Source organism: Furipterus horrens, unplaced genomic scaffold, assembly GCF_987537825.1.
Source record: "Furipterus horrens unplaced genomic scaffold, mFurHor1.1.pri manual_scaffold_17, whole genome shotgun sequence".
Lineage (NCBI taxonomy): Eukaryota > Metazoa > Chordata > Mammalia > Chiroptera > Furipteridae > Furipterus > Furipterus horrens.
The window spans coordinates 84,024,100-84,040,535 of record NW_028327187.1 but is presented as its reverse complement, the minus strand read 5'-3'; the positions used below and the strand labels follow the sequence as shown (position 1 = coordinate 84,040,535).

The 16,436-nt window shown below is 38.6% G+C and overlaps 1 protein-coding gene across 1 annotated transcript in view; it reads right to left on the bottom strand.

Moving 5' to 3' along the window:
• The window catches only part of SLC9A7 (solute carrier family 9 member A7), a 174,611-nt gene that overhangs the window by 81,427 nt on the left and 76,748 nt on the right, over positions 1 to 16,436 (bottom strand). Inside the window, exons 4-5 of the mRNA XM_090264238.1 lie at positions 5,732 to 5,808; positions 3,654 to 3,766 (exon numbers count right to left, since the gene is read on the bottom strand). Of these exons, the coding sequence (XP_090120364.1) occupies positions 3,654 to 3,766; positions 5,732 to 5,808 (190 nt within the window). The remainder of the gene's footprint in view (positions 1 to 3,653; positions 3,767 to 5,731; positions 5,809 to 16,436) is intronic.

Genomic DNA, 16,436 nt, shown 5'->3' with positions numbered 1-16,436 from the left:
ACTAGGCAGATGGCAGATCTGAACTGAGTCTCAAAGGATAAATGATACCCTAACCAGCCTGAGTGATACCACTAGGGAATTACTCGTCAACAACACCAATCACAGATTTTGAAACCTGTGAGTAGGCTTGATTGACTCGAGGGGTTAAAAAGTGACAAAACTAAAAGGAGAGGAGTTGCTTCATAATGGTGCACAGGAAGGAATAGCACTCATTTCTCTGGTAGCTGCCTAGGAATGCACTACAGGATGGACATTTCATTTTATTTCCTGAATTTGTGGAACCATTAAAGTAGCAGTCCAAGAAGATGGCACATGGCACCCATGACATATCCACAGAATGGAGTGGGCTCCACCATTCCACACATATAGTATCCCCTTCAATAGGAAGACCAAAAGCTGGTGTCTCAGGCCAAAAGTTGGTATCTCAGCTGTAATCATAGACAAAGACTTTTGGTCTTTCATATCAGTCAACACCACTACATATCCTAATACCAGAATTTGTGTTTGATGTACTAAGCACAAGAAGTCAATCTGGTCATATGGTCACCTCTAACTCTATACTTAAGATTTTATTTCTTTGATGGCCCAAGTTTTCAAACAACAGATTTGTTTGGAAGTTGGTTAAACACCTTTAATTTTAAAAAACATTCTACATTTCAGAAAGATTTCCATTAAAAAGCAGTTCAAGTTAACGTCCTGATGTTTATTAAGATTAAACTCTCAATTTTCTAGAATTTTCAGTTTATATCAAACCCGTACAGTGCCAGTCTTCACAGGCCAAAATAAAATGATGTATCTTAGAAATGTCTTCTCTATTACTTTCCAACAAAGGATGAACACAGTAAAGTGAAGCAAACAACTACAAAGATAATCTGGAAAAAATAAGCCTTTTTATCCAATTAAATGAAGCAACACTAATAGTTAGAAAAACATAATGTCAGTAATCTTTATGTTACACCAACGTCCTTTTGCTTGTTGGTGATACTAATAAGAAGTTAGTAATGCACCTTCATCAATACATTTGATTTCTCATCAATTCAATTGATTTATCATATATACATATGCATACACATAGTCATATCCATAAATATATATGTGTTATTTGGCCACAACATGTAGTATAAAATAGTCTTTTCCACACAGTCACAATATTATTTTTGCTAGATAAATTTAATCATATCACATCTCTTAAACTTTACAATGGCTTTCTATAACATTTAAAATACAATCTAAATTCCTCACCAAAACCTAATATCATCTAAATCTAACTACTTTTCTGGACTCTGTAGGGAAAACTCTTACCCAGGTCTTTACATGACTGGATCTTTCTTACCTGGCTTTGACAATATGTCACTCAAATAGCACCCCATCCTATTCACTTGCTTTTCCTTCCTTGGTTGTTGTTACACTTATTGCTATCTAAAATCATATATTATTTGTATTTGTTTATTGGTTTATTGTCAACCCCAGAAGAATGTAAACTTCATAGCTGGGAAAACCTAGTCTTTATCACAAAATCCATAGTATCTAGGGATGTGCCTCACATAACATAGATACCAGGCCCATAGCAAGTGTTAAATACATGTATCTGTTGACTGAAAAATGTTTAAGAAATAAATATTATATATTATGTAGTCCAAAAAAAAAAGTTAGTAATACAGTTACAAATGAGTATAGTTCATAATATATTTTCAGAGAAATAAAACAGTTTTCCTAGACTTATGAAGAATCTGTTTCTCAATGGACACACATTTGGAGATAGTCACAGACCTTGTAGTATTGAAATAATAAAGCCTCTTTCAGAGTGCTCTTTAGAAATATGATGGTGTTAAGTGATGACCTGTTATTTATTTTTTTTAAAAAGAACACCTGGAAAAGAGAGAAATCTATGCTTGGGTCAGATGCTATGCTCAATGCTTGACATGTGTTATTTCATTTAATCTTCACAATAGCCTGAGGAAATAGGTACCATTATTCCTACTTCATAAATGAGGAAACTGATACCAGCTCAGTGAATAGCAGGGCTAGAATGAAAACCTCTACCTGCAACTAACTCCACATCCCACATTCTTTTCACGAAGCAAAGGTGCTTCAACCAACCAAGTCTTCAATATCAACTAACTTGCAGTGTTTGGAATAAAATATGGGGATAAGAGGGTGAATGGTTTTGAGCCATTGAGATTTTTTAGAACCATACAACTGTCTGGAGCAGTGCTATCCACATGTGGCCATTTAAATTTAAATTACTTAACATAAAATAAAATTTAAAATTCAGTTCTTCAGTTGCATTATCCCATATTTCAAAAAACCACATGTTGACTATTGGCTACCATAACGGACTAAGAAGGTTACAGAACATTTTTTCTACAATCATACAATGGTCTGTGGGATAGCTCTGATCTAGAGGATCCCCAAGAAGCATGGTGAAATGGGAGGGAATCTTGGTATCTTTAAGAGCATTACTGTCCAGAATGTTAGAGGACATTGTAGACCTTTCTATCTCCATTATTAGAGCAGGATCAGGTTTTTCTCCATAAATCCTTTCCCTAAGGTGTACCCTCAATAGTTGACATTAAAGGAAGGAAGAGGAAGGAACAGCTGTAACTACTTTATACAAACTTATTTAATTATAGTCCAACTTGGAGAAGAGAAGTTTTTGTTTTGTTTTGCTAATTTGCTTTTGAACTGCAGGGTAGGAAATACATATAATTAGAACTGGTTTCACTTTTAAGAATTGGTTCAACTAACACTTGAAAAACACAAGGTAAGAGATGTGTGTCTAAGAATCACCACAATGTGCAGTCATGTAGAAACACTGCACAAAAGGAGTTTATAAATTAAATTACACTCACTACAGGTACCAGTGTGCATTTATACTAAAACAAAGTATTATTTAAACCGGATGATACATTTCCTGAAAGAAGGCAAAAATACAACACTGAAAAAGAAGACAGTCTATGTCTAAAAGTTATGGACAAATTAGACATTCTCAAATGAAAGACAAAAAGAAAATACAGGGGGAAGCAACTGAAGTGTCCATTGGCAGATGGAATGATAAACAAAAATGCAGTATATACAGATATATATAATGGAATTTGAGTCAGGTTTAAAAAGGAATGAAATTCTGACACATGTTATAACATGGATGAACCTTGAGGATATTGTATGAAGTGAAATAAGACAGTCACAAAAAGACAAATACTGTATTCCTGATTCCAGTTATATGAGGTATCTATAGTAGTAAAACTCAGAAACAGAAAATAGAATGGTGGTTTCCAGGGACTGGGGGAAGGGGAAATGGGAAATTGTTTAATGGGTGTAGAATTTCAGTTTTACGAGATGAAACACTTATGGAAGTTAGTTGAACAACAATGAGAATACACTTAACACTGCTGAACTGTACACTTAAAAATGGTTAAAATGGTAAATTTTGTTATGTGTTTTACCACAGTTAATAATAATAACAATAGGGAAATGAATGCATGCCTTTCTTAGAAAAGGCATCTAAGTCTATTATACCACTTACTGGTCTCTTCCTCCACCATTCCATGACAATCCTGCAGTCTCCCTACTGCAACAAAAGTTCATGATTGTTCTGAATTTTTAAAGATTTAAATAATAAAATATAATGATAATGCCAAATATGCAAATACCTGGGTCAGTGGCAGAGATAATTGCTCCAAAAAAGAGACAATCCGTGTAGTAAAATTTATCCGAGAGCTGTCCCACCATCTTCATGAGCTTCACCACACCATACATGAGATTTCTGTACAGAGGGAATATAAACTATTTCAGAGAGAAAAATAAAAGAAAACTCTCCTAATTGAGTAATCTAGCAACTATGCAAGCAGAGTAGTACTAGAATGCTGTACTTCAAGAGAGAGTCATGAAAACACCAGGCAGCTGCTGTGGTTGAACACTTACCAGAGACATGTGCAATAAGACTTTGGCACCAAGTAATAGTTTGCAGTTAATGTCATCTTGCTGAAAGGTCTGAGTATTCCATTTTTAAAAGTTGTGCTTACTTACAACTATAAAGTATGGTCCTCAGTTAAGGAGAAAGGTATCTTAAGCAGCTGGGTAACAGAGAAGAAAGAACACTGCACAGTGTGTAATAAATTGCTATAAAACTCACAGGATTCTAGGATAGTATGTTTAGAGTCATGGAAATGAGTGGACTGGATGAAGCTGGAGAGGAAAAAAATGAGTTAGCCATAAAGTTCAAGTGATCAAACTTTCCTGCCAAGATTTACTTCCGAAAAGGGAAAAGAGGCAAAATTCTCTAAACCTCCAATTAAAATATTAGTATACCTATTGACATATCTGGCCTCCTGTTCTTTGCATGGATTTGGCAGGCCAGCAGCAGTCCTCCTTATGCTGTGCAAAATATAATTTGGCCCAAGAGAGACCATGAAGTTCAATATTTGAACCTGACCAGAGCACATTTCCTCAGCTAACAAATTAGGAGGTGTGAGGAGTGCTAAAAGGCCTAGTACATGTTAACATGTTACTAAGGTTGTGTGTGTATATGGGCATGTATGTGTCTTGAGTGTGTACTGGCAGTAGCGGCAGGGGTTAAGGGAATAAAAATAATCACAAAAGAGATTCTTTGCTCCCTAAAGGCAACCCTCTGATAATAAGATTCTTGATGATCGGAATCATGTCCTTGCTCACCTTGTATCTTGGGTGACTAGAACAAGTAGACTAACTAAGATAGGAGCTCAAGGACTATTTGCAGAATTTAATCCTTTTGAGAATAAACAACTATAGGTTAACACTTGTTTACTGTGTGCCAGGCACTCTTCCAGATACTTAAGCAGTTCTATTTCACTTTATAGTAACTCTATGATACAGATTTGATTTGCCCTTTGTTGCCTATCCAAGGTTTCTTTCATCTATCTTTTAAATATTTCCTAAAACTACACCTTCCTTTTCATCTCCTTCTACCACAAACTTAGACATGGTTATTAGACCTCTTTCTGGCAGCTGTTTCCCCATCTTGCCTCCCATCATCACCAAAATTTGTTTGTTTTCTGAGCACTTCCTTACTTTTTGGTATTGTAAGGTTCTCCATTTTCATGTTGTATATATGCAACACCAGCCCTAGAATTGGCCATTCCTGCAAAGGGCCATGATTTCTTTTATTAGAGAATAATATTAGAAACCAAGATCTGGAGACCGGGTATAATTTTATTTCATTTTAATTAATCAGAATTTAATTTAAATAGCCATATATGACTAACAGCTACCACACTGGACAGTGTAGCTGTAGATCTTAACTGCTGTCACCATAAGTGTCAAAATACTGGACTCTGGTGATTGCCAGGGGCTAGGGGGTCAGGAAATAGGGAGACATTGCTCAAAGGGTACAAAGTCCCAGTAACAATATTAACAAGTTTTTGAGAACTATAGCATGGTGTTTATAGCTAATAATGCTGTGTCATATACTTGAATTTTGATAAGAGAGTAGGTCTCAGATGTTTTCACCACAAAAAAAAGAAATGATAACTATGTGACAGGACGGAGATATTAGCTAACAGCTATAGTGGAAATCATTCTGTAATTTATAAATGTATCAAATCAACACACTGTACATCTTAAACTTACACAATGTTTTGTGTCCATTATATCTCAATAAAGTTGGGGAAAAATACCGGACTCTGTGGACCCATGTGGATCTCATTTCTTTGGAAAATGTGTTAATTAGGTTATATGATAAAGAGTCCCTTACCCGATAATGAAGCAGGAAACGGCAGTCCCCAAAAAGGCATAGGCCAAAATAGACCCAAGATTTCTGAAAAAGTGTCTCTGAATAAAAAAATAAAAAAAAAGCAGGAATCACATTGTGATATTTGATAGTGAGCATTAGAAACACATTAAAAGTCCCTAAAAAGAAAAACTTTACTTACTGCTTCCATTATATCAATTCATAACTGAAGTTACTCCTCATTAATGCTATTTAACCTTAAACATCATGGTTTTAAAATGTCCTTTGTCTTACCAATCACTGAGGAAGCAAGCAAGGGCTCAGTAAACTTCCGGCAAAACTACTGCAGCTAATTTTATTAAATTACATTAAGTATTTGTGTGAGTACATGTGCACATTGCACATGTGTAAGTAGACCAATCATTTTCATAGACTGACCTGAACCATTTTACTCTAGTGATTCAGCTAGCCCCTTCTAGTTCTGGTGGAACCTTAAAGGATCATTACAGATATAAGTTTGAAACTAATGAAGTATGAAAGTGCTATCTAAGAACATTTCTGCTCAATTCAGTTTCAGGAAACAGAATGTCCTTAGTAGATGCTCATGGAATCTGTGGTGTCTCCTGATATTCATCTGGATTAATCTTTAGAGTCTGGGAAAAATAGATGCAAAGAAATGAGAAACAACTAGTTCCACTTAAGATGGGCAATTTTTAAGTACATATATGTATATAAGTATATAAGTTCATATACTTACACTAATATAAGATGTAGCAATTATTCAGAAAGGGGTGGCAAAACTGTAATCCTCTAAATGTCTCTACATTTATTGGCTACCTTAAAATGCACGTGCGTGCGCACACACACACACACACACACGTACAGATTTACTTCTCATAAATTACTGTGCCTGATGGGGAAAATCCCTGTTCTTGGTATCCTCAGCCATGGTTCTTATTCCTCAAGGCATTAGCTGTTTTTATTGGACAATCAGAACCATTTGCCAAAAACAGACAAAATCAGCCGAACACCCTAATTAAACAGGGGCCAGGAACACTTTATCTTAAAATTTAAAAAGGCAGGAAAGCCCCAGCGTGCCAGCTGAGCAACATCAGGGATAGACAAGGCACAAGAAGAACTCAGCCCGGACTGAGCAGCCACCGTGAAGTACGACCAAACAAAGGGCTGCAGGCATCCTATGGCCTGCATTCCAGACAGAGGATCTGAGTACTTTGGCTTTGGCCTTCCCCAATGCTTGCTTCTCTCTGAGGCTGAAGAAGGTGTTAAGAAATGCCTGCTGTCCCTAAGCCACCTGCTAAGAAGAGAAGCCTTCAAGGGCTTGCCACAGTACAGTCACCAAATGAGGGTGCTGCCTGTACATAATATGGACACACTATTTTACCTCTTAAACCAGTCATTTTTTTAAATATATTTTAAATAATTTATTTGTTTGTTTATTTTATTTTTAGAGAGGGGGAAAGGAGAAAGAGAGGGAGAGAAACATCACTGTGTGGTTGCCTCTCACTCGCACCACCAGCTGGGGACCTGATGTGCAACCTAGTCATGTGCCCTGACTGAGAATCGAACCAGCGACACTTGGCTCACAGTAAACCAGTCATTTTTAAAGCTAATGCATTTATATACCAATGTTTTGAAAATATTAGATTTCAAAAAAAATCAACAACTGTGACCCTGATGGCTCCTAAAAGCTCCATCAGTGAGGACTTGGAGTGCATCAAGGATGAAATATGAGACCAATGAAACTCCTGGGAAGTTCTTAGGAACAAATTTTAATACCAGATAAGCTTTCCTTTGCCACTCAGCTTTCTCTTGGATAATCATTCCTATGGTTAGTTTGAATATATTTAGTAAATTCATATTTATGATATTAGTCAAAGTAAAAATAAGGTGTAAAACTACCATAAAAAATACATTCATAATGTATTCTAAAATCACACATATACACAATTAGGAATCCCCATTTATATTTGTTGATATAAACTGAAATTTTATTGTACCTTGAAAAGGTAAAACATGCCTCTTATGTATGATTACACCTAGTATTCAACTGTATACTTTATGGTTTACAAAAGTACAGTTGACCCTTAAACAATTTAGAGGTTAGGAGCACCCACCCCCCAGTCAAAAATCCACATATAACTTTTGACTACCCCAAAACTTAATTACTAATAGCCTACCATTGACCAACCTTACCAAAAACATAGTCAATTAACATATTTTGTATGTTGTATGTATTATATACTGTATTCTTATAATAAAGTAAGCTAGAAAAAATAAAGTTATTAATAAAATCATAAGAAAGGGAAATACATTTATTAAGTGGGCACATGCAGTTCAAATCTATGTTGTTCAACAGTCAACTATACTTTTACATATATTAGCCCATCCAATTCTCACAAGAACCCCATCAGGAAGGTGTTAAACCATTTTATATAAGAGACATCTAGGCTCAAAGATTCACATGATGAAAGCTGCCTGAAGTCACACAGCTACCAAACTGAAGCACCAGAACTGCATTCCCACCACATAAGCTACCCTTCTCAATTCCCACCACTTCCTTTTAGGAAAAAAGAAACAGGTGTCTAGTGGAATCCTATATCTTCCATCTTCTTCTGCAGCCATGACGCTACACACAGTCATGTGCAGTTTACACGGCCATGACTGGTTCAGAGTCTCCCCTGCTTTTCCCTCTCCATTACAGAATAGAACAACAAGACAAAAGGAGATGATATGCCCTGGTGAAGCCTTCAAGAATATAAGCCTAAAACAGATCAGTACAAGACAGTTTGCTAATCATAAAAACCCACCTGACATACCAATTCCTACCACCCTAAGCCTTACATTCCTACTCTGTGGGAAACCCCATCTTCTGCCACTGACAAATTTTAACAAGTGTGTGTCTGAGTATGTGTGTGTTTGGTAGGGGGACCTCACCGAAAATGAAGTCTTCTATAGATTAATTCTTTCCCTGCCAATGTCCTGAAAGTAAACCACAAGCAGCAGCACAAAATCAAAGCTAATTCCAATGATGTTTTTTTTCAAGTTAGGAATAAAAGGCCATGTCTGCATGGTAATTATATGTGCATAGGTCAAAGGATCTGAATGTATCTGTTTATTACCTGCAGTATATGGTGAAATATTTATTACATATTCAATTGACAGCAGATGGAAAACATGCATTTCAAAACAATTTAAATTGGTAACTGGCAAAGTCTGTTATTTGTTTTTCTTCTGAGAAAATGAAGCTGATAAAGAGAAGGCTGGGCAAAAACTAAAATGTTTTCATCCAATAGAGTGACCTTCACAACCATTGATTCGGTTTCATTTGAAAGCAACTTTGACCATGATTATACATTAAGATTAGTTATTTAAAATACCAAATTATTCATCACCCTATTTGATCTCTGTTTTGAAAAATTAAATTTTATTTTTAACTTAAAAATATATTTTATTGACTTCGCTATTACAGTTGTCCTAATTTTTACCCCTTTGCCCCCCTCCACTGGGTACCCCCATCCCCTCCAACAATCGCCCCCCTTCGTTCATGGGCATAGGTCATGCATATAAGTTCTTTGGCTACTCCATTTTCTATACTGTTCTTAACATCCCCCTGTCTATTCTGTACTTGCAAATTTGTACTTCTTAATCCCTGCACCTTTTCGCCCACACCCCAGCTAATAACCCTCCAAATGATTTCCATATCTATGATTCTGTTTCTGACCTGCTTGTTTGCTTAGTTTTTTAGATTCCATTGTTGATAGTTGTAACTTTATTGCCATTTTAATATTCATTGTTTTGATCGTCTTCATTTACTTAAACAATTCCCTTTAACATTTCATATAATAATGGCTTGGTGATGATGAACTCCTTTAGCTTTACCTTGTCTGGTAAGCACTTTATCTGTCCTTCCATTCTAAATGATAGCTTTACTGGATAAAATAACCTAGGTTGTAGTTCCTTGCTTTTCATCACTTTGAATATTTCTTACCAGTCCATTCTAGCCTGCAAAATTTCTTTTGAGAAATCAGCTGCCAGTTTTATGGGAACTCCTTTACAGGTAACTATCTGTTTTTTTCTTGATGCTTTTAATATTCTCTCTTTATCTTTAAGCTTTGGCATTTTAATGATGATGTGTCTTGGTGTGGTCCTGTTTGGGTCCATCTTGTTTGGGACACTGTGCTTTCTGGGCCTGTGTGTCTATTTCCTTTGCCAAATTAGGGAAGTTTTCTTTCATTATTTTTTCAAATAAGTTTTCAAGTTCTTGCTCTTTCTCTTTTCCTTCTGGTATCCCTATGATTTGAATATTGGTATGTTCAGAGATGATTCAGTGGCTCCTTAGCCTGTCCTCATTTTTAAAATTCTTTTCTCCTCTTGCTGCTCTGAATGAATGTTTTTTTCTTCCTTGTGTTCCAAATTGTTGATTTGATTCTCAGCTTCATCCACTCCACTGTTGATTTCCCTGTAAAGTTTTCTTTATTTCACTTAGTATAACCTTCATTTCTGCCTTTTTTTATGCTGTTGAAGTACCCAAGTGAGTTCCTTGAACAGCCTAATAACCAATGTTCTGAAATCTGCCTCTGAAAGATAGCTTATCTCTATTTTGTTTAGTTTTTTTTCTGGCGTTCTGTTCTATTCCTTCATTTGGGCCACATTTTTTGTCTCCTCATTTTGCCACCCTCCCTGTGTTTGTTTCTATGTATTATGTAGAGCTGCTTTGACTCCCTATCTTAGTCGCATGGCCTGTTGTAAAAAAGCACACTGGTGAGTTGGATGGGGCAGAGCCTTAGGTAATTGTCAGGGTGGGGCAACCCATGTGACCCAGGTTGATGGAGTCTTCCATATGGTGTTGCTGCTCTGTGGTTCTGTGTGTGGGACGGCTCAGAAAGGGGACAATGTTGCTGCCTGGCCTCTGGAGTTTTTTTCCTTGGGGAAAGCTGTCCCTCAGCTTTGCCTTGATGCCAGACACTTCAGTTTCTCCCTGTGTGCCACTGGTACCCCTCAAGTTGGTGCCCCATTGCAGAAGCCCAGAGGGAGTGAGTCTGCATAATTCCTAAGTCTGTTAAGGGCCTTTTAAGAGGAGACTCCTGAGAATCCCACAGTTTCTTCCACAGCCCCAATCCTCATTGGTTTTTACAGCCAGAAATTATGGGGACTTATCTTCCTGGCGCTGGAACCCTGGGCTCGGTGGTCTGGTGTGGGGCTGGGATCCCTCACTCCAGAGGTAGCTCTCTCAATTTTTATCCACCACATATGGATATGGGACTATCCATTCCATGTCTCTGCATCTCTGCCCCTCCTACCTACCTGGATGAACATGATTTCTTTAATTCTTTGGCTGTCAGTTTTCTCATGATTCTGGGTGATACTTGTTTTGTAGCCTCGTTATAATTTTTATTGTGGTTATGCATGGAAGCCACTGTGTCTACCTATGTCTACATCTTGACCAGAATTCCACACATTTGATCTTAAGAGGACTTCCTAAATTCTTGACTTAGATAAATAATAACATTATTTATATCCATAAAATCATCTTTTGTTATATGTCAATAGCTGACATATAGATTCAGATGACTTTGACAACCCAATAGATTAGTCAGAAAAAAAGGTACATTTCTGTACATAAAACATAAATCCAGAGGGAGTGTAGCACAAATGAACTCCCTGGGCCCTGGCATCAGACAAACAGGCTAAAACTTTGACTCAGTCCCACATCATCTATGTAACCTCATAGATGTCACTTAATAATTTTGAGTTTAGGCTGATTTTCAGTAAATTGCAAGACTCTCTCTACATGTCTGGAAGTGCACAAATGTATGTTGGGCTTGTGTGCAGAAACGCAGCCTCCTGCTCCTCAAGCATCCATCATGGAGAAGGGACTTATGTTTAACAACCCATCTCCCAAAGGTGATACAATAAGAGTCATTTAATCTCTGAGGGGGGAGACTGGCTTGACCCTGACTGGCAGTCTTGAACCTCTTCTGCAAAGTGAGGAATTGTTCTTGCTCTTCTAGCCTCCATTCTGTGAGCAAAAGAGGCAGCCTTTAGTGGGTCCAGCAATTTCTAGGATCTCTCCATTTCAGCCTTCCTACATATGACTGTGACTGACCTGGCAGTTAAAGAGCATGTCTTCAATTCATGATGTGTAGCAAGAAGCCCCAAAACTAAGGACTAAACTACATCATATAATGTGTTACCAGGGACTTTGGGTCATAAATGGATTATTTAATTACCAGTGAGCTTCTTGTGCCTGTTTATCAATGAGGGAGAAGGGATGTAAGCTAATCTACTACCCTCACATTCTTATAGAGTTTGTGTCAGATGCTCTGTAAAGTACAACTATATTTATGTTGGTTGGGAATAGTTTAAAAACGTCTGACAACTGGAGAGTTGCTCCGACAAAATAACCAGCATAATGGGCAGGCATCCTCTCATAAAAAGAGATGGAAATGTTCCCTTCTCTATCTTCTGAAAGAGTTTGTGTAAAAATAGTATTATTTCTTCCTTAATTCCTAGATAGAATTCACCAGTGAAGCCATCTGGGTGTGTGGAAGGGTTTTTAATTATGAACTCAATTTCTTTAATTAATATTGGGCTGTTCAAGTTCAAGTTTTCCATCTCTTCTCAGTCAGTTTTGGTAATTTATATCATTCAAGGAATTTGTTGATTTTGCCTGGGTTGTCAAATTTAATTCTACAAACTTGTCCATAGTATTCCCCTATTGCCCTTTTAATGTCTGAATGGCCTGCAGTGATGCCACCCATTTCATTCCTGATATAGGTGATTTGTTTCTTTTTTCCTGGATTGATGTGTCTAGAAGTTTATCAATTTGGAAGGCATACTCTAGTTCCTAAGAATGCCATTGAGTTTTACTGGCAGCCATGAACCTCTCTAGGTTCACTGAAAAAGTTTTCTTTAGTCCCTATTCAGAAAGACAGCTGAAACAAGCTCCTGACTTGAGGGAAGAAAGTCTTGTAGGAGGCTAAATTGTCAAAGAACAGCCCCACAATAGGGAAGGAAGGGAGCCACTAACACTATTTGTAAAGGTATCTGGTATTCTAAATAATTAGGGACTTAGGCCCCACCTTGCTGCTGAGCACAATGACCCTCAATAATCAGGATCAATTTTTTAAAACTTTTTATTTTGGAGTAATTAGAAATTCACAGAAGTTGTAAAGCCAGTACAGAGAGGTCCTGTGTACCTTCATCCAGTTTTCACCACTGGTTATATTAGTAGTACAACAGCAAAACCAGAAAAATGACATTGGTACAACAGGTGTGTGTAGTTCTATTTTCTTTCTTTCTTCCTTTCTTTCCTTTTTTTTTTTTTTTTTTTTTTTTTTTTTGCATGTGTAGCTTCATGTAAGCGCCACTGCAATCAAGATAAAGAATAGTTTGGAGGACTTCTGGCCAAGATGGAGACGTAGACAGACATGCTGCATCTCCCTCCACAACTAAGAAGGAATACAACTACCTCAAAACTAGAAGCAACCAGAAGTTTCAGAAAATCAAACTACATGGAAATCCAACAAACAAAGATATAAAGAAGAAATACTCATCCAGACAAGTAGGAGTGGAGCTGGGGTGGAGAGGACATGGCGTGGTGGTGGCAGCAGCGGCAGGCCGGCAGAAAGCACAGTTACATGTTTTAAAAAGTCAAGAGAGACACCTGGGGAGTGTTCCCAGCTCCTCACCAGACCTCGCAGCGCACAGTCCCAGCACCGGGGAAAATCAAGCCTCATTGCTTCTGACTGTGCAAAGCAGTGGGGCTTGGGGCGGAGGCAGAAACTGCCAGTTTCTCAGCAGAGTCCGCTTGTTTAAAGGGCCCCCACAGTCCTAGAACATCTACAGACCCATCCACTCTGGGAACAACAGCCAGGGCAACAGCTAGAGAGGCACCAGTCCCATACGGAAATGGGAGAAGTGCCTGGAAAAGGGGCAAGTGCTGGGTAAGAGGCGTTGTTCCTTCTCAGACCCCTCCCCCACATACAGTGCCACAACGTGGTGAAACAGGTCGCCCTGTACTAACGAATCCCAATGGCTCTACCCCTTACAATGTAACATGAGCAATAGCTCTACCTAAGACATAGGAGCAAACACACACAGGAGACTTCTGGCCAAGATGGAGGCCTAGACTGACACGCTCTGTCTCCCTCCACAACTAAGAAGGAATACAACTACCGCAAAACCAGATATAACCAGAAGCTCCAGAAAATAAATGGAAGTCCAACGTATGAAGTTATAAAGAAGTGGTACTCATCCAGACGGGTAGGAGGGGCGAACCTGTGGCAGAGAGGTCAAGCTGCGTTGGCAGTGGCAGCAGCAGCGATGGCGGTGGAACAGCAGTAAGCAGAGATACCCGTATTTAAGGGGAGGCGAAAAGCGCCTGGGGAGCATCCCCAGCTGCAGACCAGACCCATCAGCTTGTGATTCCAACGCCGGGGAAGGCAGACCTCCATTTCCTTGGACTGTGATGGCCGGAGGGGGTGGGGATGGAGGAGGAGGCTCCCAGTCTCTCAGCGGAGAGTGAATGGTAGGAATCCGTCTTGGACCCCCACTCCCACAGAAAACACCACAGTGTGGTGAGAAGGGTCACCCGGTAGTGAGGAGTGCATGGGGCTTCACCCCCTATAGCGTAGGAGGTGTGACAGTCCCGCCCAAGATGGAAAGGTAAACACAAAACTGTCAGGATGGTACAGATCATGATAGAGATCCCGGTGACGAAGCTGACCAGCCAGCAAATATCTAATCTAACGAAGCAGCAGATAGGAAATCTTTCTGAGCCACAGTTCAGAGCTTTGGTTATAAGAATGCTTACAGACCTGACAGGAGATCTTAAACAACAAAGGGAAGGACTGAAGGCTAGTCCCGCTGAAATAAATGAAAACACAAATGAAACTAGTGGTGAGGGAAAGAAAACCAGGGATCAAATCAACAGATTGGAACATAGGGAAGGAACAGTCAACCAGTGTAGAAAAAGGAAACAAAAAGTGAGAAAAAGGAGGAGAGGCTCAGAAACTTATGGGACAGCTATAAGCGGGTCAATATCTGAATCATAGGGTTGCCAGAAGGTGAAGAAGAAGAACAAGAAATTGAAAAATTATGTGAAAAAATAATGAAGCAGAAATTCCCTAACTTGGGGAAGGAAATAGACTTACAGGTCCAGGAAGCACAGAGAGTTCCAAAAAAACTGGACCCAAGACACATTATAATCAAAATGTCAAAAATTAAGGATAAAGAGAGAATCTTAAAAGCAGCAAGAAAGAAGAGAATTACATACAAAGGGGTCCCAATAAGACTATCAGCTGATTTCTCAAAAGAAACTCTGCAGGCAAGAAGGGACTGGCAAGAAATATTCAAAGTAATGAAAAGCAAAATCCTACAACCATGATTACTCTATCCAGTGAAGCTGTCATTCAGAATAGAAGGGCAGAGAAAGTGCTTCCAGGACAAAGTAAAACTGAAGGAGTTCATTAGATCCAAACCGCTGTTATATGAGATGTTAAAGGGTTTTGTTTAGGAGAAAGAGGATCAAAACTATGAACATTAAAATGAAAACTGTATCACAACAACCAACAACAGAAGCTAGGGAACTGAAACAAAGGCAAACTAAGTAAGTAATAAGAGTGGGAAAAGAATTATAGGTATGGGGAACATTGTGGGGGGAGGTCAGCAGGGAGGGGGAAGGGGGGAAAGGGAGGGAGATGGTACAGGAATTAAGAAGCATAGTAGGAGGGAGTAGAGTAGACAGGAAGATGTTGAGAAGAACTATATGCACAACCAATGGACATGGACTAAGGGGGAGACAACTGGAGGGAGGGGGGTCACTGGGTGGAGGGGAACAAAGTGAAAAGAAATTGGAATAACTGTAACAGCATAATCAATAAAGCATATTAAAAACAAAACAAAACAAAAAAGGTACAGAACAGTTTGCCCTGGCCAGTGTGCCTCAGACGGTTGGAGCATCATTCCATAAACAGAAAGGTCATAGGCTCAATTCCTGGTCAGGGCACATGCCTGGGTTGAGGGCTCAATCCCTGGTCAGGGCATGTGCAGGAGGCAACCAACTGATGTTTCTCTCCTTCTCTCTCTCCCTCCCTCCCCCTCTTTCTAGAATCAGTGAGTATGTCCTCAGGTGAGGATAAAAAAAAAAAAAAAAAAGATACAAACAGTTCTATCAACACAAAAATCTCCCTCATGCTACGTCTTTATAGTCACACTCATCCCCCTCTCACTCCCACTAACCCCTGGAAACCATTAATCTGTTCTCCATCCCTATAATTTTGTCATTTCTAGAATGCTATATAAATGATATAATGCAGTATGTGTCCTTTTGTGACTGGATGTTTTTCACTCAACATAATGCCTTTGAGATCCACCCAGATTGTCGTGTGTATCAACAGTTTGTTGCATTTTATTGGTGAGTAGTATTCCATGGTATGAATGTTCATTTAACCACTCACCTATTGTAGGACATTTTAGCCGTTTCCAATTTTGAGCTATTATAAATAAAGTTGCTATGAGCAATCATGTACAAGTTTTTGTGTGAACTTAAGTTTTCATTTCTCTGGGATAAGTCTTCAGTAATAAAATTGCTGGGTCATATGGGAATTTCAACTTGAGTTTTATAAGAAACTGCAAAACTTGTTCAGAGTCGCTGTGCCATTTTACATTCCCACTGGCAATGTATGAGAGTTCCAGATTCTAAAAC